Below are 6,000 nucleotides of genomic sequence, written 5' to 3' on the forward strand. Positions count from 1 at the left end.
CCATCTCCCACCACACAGATTTAACTCACAGCAGCAACATCAAGATTCAGCACCAAATGTTCTATATTAAGGCCTACCCCAACAAAACCCACCAGCAACTACTTACAACAGCACATCCCACTCCAGTTAATGAAAGGATTTGCAGAAGCATGCAACCTGGTAACATGATCTCGCTGTAAAGCGACACGCTGTCCCAGATCCCTACTGTAGTGCTCACTGACTTAAGCTTGCTTTATTTTTTTTTACCTTCAAGGGCAGCCACCAAAGCGGAAGGTCAGCAACCAAAAGCCATCAAGAATGAGAAAAAGGGTCCCTAACAAACAACAAAGTTCTGGGGGGAAACACCTGGTGCTCAACACACCAGAGAGCACAGAGACAACACAAAGTCTGACAGAACCAGCATCACTTTGCTAGGAGTGCTCACTACACCACTCCGAGACTCACCCACTAAAACCAGTAATAATTAATTCCCGTTTTTCTAGGTAGTTTCGTGATACTCGTGATTGAGGACTTTTAGTCAGCCTAGATGTAGCTCTGCTACTCTTCATAGACATTAAAAAAGAAAAACATTATTTGAGCAACTATTATTTTAGAAGCACCTGATTTCTCTCATAAGTCTGTATGTTTGCAAAGAGATATTTAAATTTGATTTTCATTGAAGATTCCAATGTAAACAATCATGTAATGATGTTATATAATGAAAATGCAGTATTTAACTTTGTACCTCACAAGGCAACTATATAGAAGTGAACTTACTACCCAGTTTGGAGTAGTTAAGAAGCCATTAGTGTAAAATCATTGCTGCATTAAAGCCAGACAGACCTGAGGAACAAATCACTGAGTTTTGGAGTGTTTAAGTATGCAGTGCCCCACTGCAACACCAAGGCATTCATAAATTACAGTGAAACCACATAAACAAAATATTAATCACAGCAGTCCTGACCATCCAATAATTTGTCTTTACCAGTGTAACTACATCTACTTAGTCAACATGATGATCGTGTTGAGTAACAATTACCTTAGTTCCTGCCCATCAAGACTTACACATAATATCCAAGAAGTGAGTTAGTCTAAACTTCATTTGTATTTATTTAAATAGAACAAATTGGTGCTAGCACATTTTCCAGAGTGAGAAATTGTCATCCTTGCTAGTGCGAGCTGGTCCTTTGGATCTCTATGTCATACTGCAACGGTCACAGGGATCAAAAGGGACAAACTCATTTAAGAGCAAACAAAACGCCTTCAATTTCTCTGGAGTTCCCACAAAGAGCTAAACTGATAATGAACATCCATTTGTGTTCAAACACCTTGAGAAAGAATCATCCAGATGCCAGCTACATACTGACTGAAGCATACACCTTAGACAGTAGCTTCATGCAGTGAACTACCCTGTGCCCACGCTGGTGTGCTCCTGCCCAGCTTAGCATGCATCCAACCACCCTGGGAAACCTGTGAAACTCATTACCCAATCATGGTACAGAAGTAATCAGGCTCCTCTATCTGGTCACTTAATTCATTCTGCATCTTCTCCCTTGTTCCTAGTACTGTATTTAACCAAATGAACCAGAACAGTGATTTTCATGGAATCTATTACACATGTTCTTCTAAGAACTAAAGCATTTATGTCAATCTTATTAGAAGTCTCTCTCCACCCAGGACCCCAGACCAGAAATAAAAGTCAATCCCATAAGCAAGAGTTTGGGAATGTGTCAGCAACTTTCTGTCAGAAAATTGCTGTCATGGTTTAAGCCCAGCTGGCAACTAAGTACCACAGAGCTGCTCACTTGCTTTCCCCCATTCCCCAGTAGGATAGGGAAGAGAATCAGAAAAAAAAAAAGTAAAAGCCTAAGGGCTGAGAAAAGAACAGTTCAATAACTGAAGATACAACAATATAACAACAATAACTATAGAAAATAAAGAGAGAGAAATGAAGGAATAAACTTTGCTCTGCACAGTACAATTGCTCACCACCTGCTGACTGACGCCCAGCCCATCCTCAGGAAGTGATAAGCCCTCCTGGACAACTCCCCCAGTTTACATACTGGGCATGATGTCCTATAGTATGGAATATCCCTTTGGCTAGTTCAGGTCAGGTACCCTGGCTATGATCCCTCCTACTTTCCTGTGTTTCTCCTCACTGGCAGAGCATGAGAGACTGGAAAGTCCTTGATTAGGATAAGCACTGCTTATCAGCATTGTTCTCAGACTAAAGCCAAACCAGAGCACTATGACAGCTACTAGGAATAAAATTAACACTATCCCAGCCTGTCGTGGTTTAAACCTAGCCAGACAGCTCATTCACTCACTCCCAGTGAGTGGCGCCAGGCTGGAAGCAGTCTAGGCCCACCACCCCACCCCCTCCCCCACAGCTCTCCCCTTCCCCAACTCCTGGAGGGATGGGGAGGAGAATCGAAAGAATGCAACTCCCACGGGTTGAGACAAGAACAGTCCAGCAAACAATGTACAACACAAATCACCCCCGCTACCACCACCGACAGCAATGATAAGAGAAAATAACAAGGGAAGAGAATACAATACCACCTGCTGGGAAACGAGTCCGACACAGAAGACCCTGTGTCTTTCTGGGTAACTCCCAGTTACCCCCCACACTGGGCATGACGTGCTGTGGTATGGAATACCTCTTTGGCTAGCTTGGGTCACGTGGCCTGTCTCTGCCTCCTCTCGGCTTCCCCTCCTCCCTAGCAGAGCATGAGCCTCACAAAGTCCTTGGTCAGGGTAAACATTACTTAGCAACAACTGAAAACATTGGCATTATCAGCACTGTTCCCAGGCTGCAAGTCAAAACACAGCGCTGCATTAGCTACCAAGGAGAAAAATTGACTGCTACTGCTGAACCCAGGGCACAGCCAAAACCAGGACAATGACAAACTCAGTCTTACAGAGTGTCGTGGTTTAAGCCCAGTTCGCAACTCAGCCACACAGCCCTCGCTCACTCCCCCCCTGCTTTCCTCCCAAACCTTGCTCCCGGAGGGATGGGGAGGAGAATTGAAAGAATGTTAACTCCCACGGGTTGAGATAAGAACAGTCCAGTAACTGGGAGTTACCCGGAAGGACACGGGCTTCCGGGTGGGACTGGTTTCTTGGCCAGTGGTATCATATTCTCTTCCCTTGTTATTTTCTCTTATCATTGTTGTCGTTGGTGGTAGCGGGCGTGATTTGTGTTTGTCGTGTTTTAAACCCAGTCAGGTAACTTATTCACTCACTCCCAGTGAGTGGTGCCGAGCTGACGACAATCGAGGTCCGTGTCCCGCCCCCCCCCGCACCGGGGCTCTCCCCTTCCCTGCTCCCGAAGGAACGGGGAGGAGGATCAAAAGAGTGCAACTCCCACGGGTTGAGACAAGAACAGTCCAGCAAACAATGTACAACACAAATCACCACTGCTACTATCAACTACAACAATGATAAGGGAAAATAACAAGGGAAGAGAATACGATACCACTGGCCAAGAAAACGAGTTCCACCCAGAAGCCCATGTCCTTCCGGGTAACTCCCAGTTACCCCCCACCCCGGGCATGACGTGCTGTGGTATGGAATACCTCGCCGGCTAGCCCGGGTCAGGTGCCCCATCTCTGCTTCCTCACAGCTTCCCCTCCTCCCTGACAGAGCATGAGCCTCACAAAGTCCTTGGTCAGGGTAAACATCACTTAGCAACAACCGAAAACATCGGCTTCACCAACACTATCCCCAGGCTGGAAGTCAAAACACAGCACTGCACCAGCTAACACAAAGGAAAAACATGACTGCTACTGCTGAACCCAGGACAGTGTTGTACATTGGTTGCTGGACTGTTCTCGTCTCAACCCCTCGTGCCCCACGCTGGGCACCAAAAGAACTGTTGTGGTTTAAACCCTAGCCAGACAGCTTGTTCACTCACTCCCAGTGAGTGGCGCCGGGCTGGAAGCAGTCTAGGCCCACCACCCCACCCCCCGGAGCTCTCCCCTTCCCCACTCCCAGAGGAACGGGGAGGAGGATCGAAAGAGTGCAACTCCCACGGGTTGAGACAAGAACAGTCCAGCAAACAATGTACAACACAAATCACCACCACTACCACCACCGACAGCAATGATAAGAGAAAATAACAAGGGAAGAGAATACAATACCACCAGTCAAGAAACGAGTCCCACCCGGAAGCCCGTGTCCTTCTGGGTAACTCCCAGTTACCCCCCACCCCGGGCATGACGTGCTGTGGTATGGAATACCTCTTTGGCTAGCCTGCGTCAGGCGCCCCGTCTCTGCTTCCTCACGGCTTCCCCTCCTCCCTGGCAGAGCATGAGCCTCACAAAGTCCTTGGTCAGGGTAAACATTACTTAGCAACAACCGAAAACATCAGTATCACCAACACTGTTCCCAGGCTGGAAGTCAAAACACAGCACTGCACCAGCTACCATGAAGGAGAAACATGACTGCTACTGCTGAACCCAGGACACTAAGGTATAACACAAACCACTGCTACTACCACCAATAACAATAATGATGAAGTAACAAGGGAAGAGAATACAACACCTCACCACCCGCCGACCGATATCCAGCCTGACTGAGCAGTGACCCAGCCCTTCCGGGTAACTGCCCCCAGTTCTACATCCTGGGCATGACGTGCTGTGGTATAGAATATCTCTTTGGCTAGTTTGGGTCAGGTGTCCTGTCTCTGCTTCCTCCCAGCTTCCCCTCCTCCCTGGCAGAGCATGAGACTCACAAAGTCCTTGGTCAGAGTAAACATTACTTAGCAACAACTAAAACAATTGGTGTTATCAGTGCTGTTCCCAGGCTGAAAGTCAAAAACACAGCACTGCACCAGCTACTAAGAAAGAGAAAAATGACTGCTACTGCTGAACCCAGGACACAGAGGAACATGAGTTTCAATGAAACTTCTATGAAAAGGTTCTTATGTGCTGATTGACAAGACAAAGAAGTGACTGTAGCCTCTTACCAGTCCATATGGTAGGGACAAACTTTTATATCATCTAATTTACCTAATGGATTTATAAGCCTTTACTTTTGTTTATCCTTTAACAAGTTTCATAGGGGTTATTTTAATTGCACAGTTCAAGTTAGGCAAGTAGAAAAAAAAACCTAGACATGTTTATAAACAGAGTCTAAGAGTTGCGCTTTATTGCAAGCTCTTAACCCAAAGATTCGCACGCACTGACAACTCCTCAACTACACAATTAGCTTACAAGGGGGTGGTTGCACTCATTAAACAGTCACCATGTGGATGTTTCTCTCAAGTAACTTATACACTAAGCCTGCAATTAAAGAACTAGAAACACAACAGATGATACCCAAAACATGATAACTAAAAACTCTGTCATTAATCCAAGAGAGGCGGATCATGTTACACATCCAGACAGGTGTATGACTTTACACTGACCTCCCTTAAACATCAGGTCGATAGGCTTCTATAACAACTCTCTGCTGCTGGGTAGGCAGGTCCTTTGGAACAGAGACATTGCTGCACAAAAACCCACCCTGAATGAACTCCAGCCTCAAGGAGCCAGTGTGCAGGAGCACCCTCTGGGTCTCTCTGCCGAGTTCTCCTGCCCCTTAGGCTAAATATTAAGAAAAACGTCTTCAATGAAAGGGTGGTCAGGCATCGGAACAGGCTGCCCAGGGAGTCACCATCCCTGGAAGGGCTCACGAACTGCGTAGATGAGGCCCTCAACAACGTGGCTTACTGGTGGCCTTGGCAGTGCTGGGGTAAAGCTTGGACTTGCTGGTCTTAAAGGTCTTTTCCAACCGAGCTGATTCTGATTCCCCCCAGGTAACCTGCTCCCTTTGACAGCGGCTTATGTGCAGAGCAGCCACCTACGGGGTAAGACTCGGGTGCCTGGTATATAGAAGGGGGGAAAAGAAGCCCTAAAGGCCTCTAGGTTTCAACATAAAAGAATCAATAAAATCCTCCCGCGAGCTGCATGCGACTGCAGGAACTCCTCACATGAGCTGCCCGGCACCCCCACCCCAGGGCTCGGGCAGCGGCTCACA

The 6,000-nt window shown here is 46.9% G+C and overlaps 1 protein-coding gene across 1 annotated transcript in view; it reads right to left on the minus strand.

Annotated features, from left to right (window-relative positions):
• The window catches only part of GTF2I (general transcription factor IIi), a 79,014-nt gene extending 73,014 nt beyond the window's left edge, over positions 1-6,000 (minus strand). Inside the window, exon 1 of the mRNA XM_061470353.1 lies at positions 5,954-6,000. Within this exon, the coding sequence (XP_061326337.1) occupies positions 5,954-5,955 (2 nt within the window). The 5' untranslated portion in view covers positions 5,956-6,000. The remainder of the gene's footprint in view (positions 1-5,953) is intronic.

The sequence above is a fragment of the Pezoporus flaviventris genome, unplaced genomic scaffold (assembly GCF_033815535.1).
Source record: "Pezoporus flaviventris isolate CSIRO_AGI_PZ_B2104156 unplaced genomic scaffold, CSIRO_AGI_Pfla_v1 ptg000063l, whole genome shotgun sequence".
Classification (NCBI taxonomy): domain Eukaryota; kingdom Metazoa; phylum Chordata; class Aves; order Psittaciformes; family Psittacidae; genus Pezoporus; species Pezoporus flaviventris.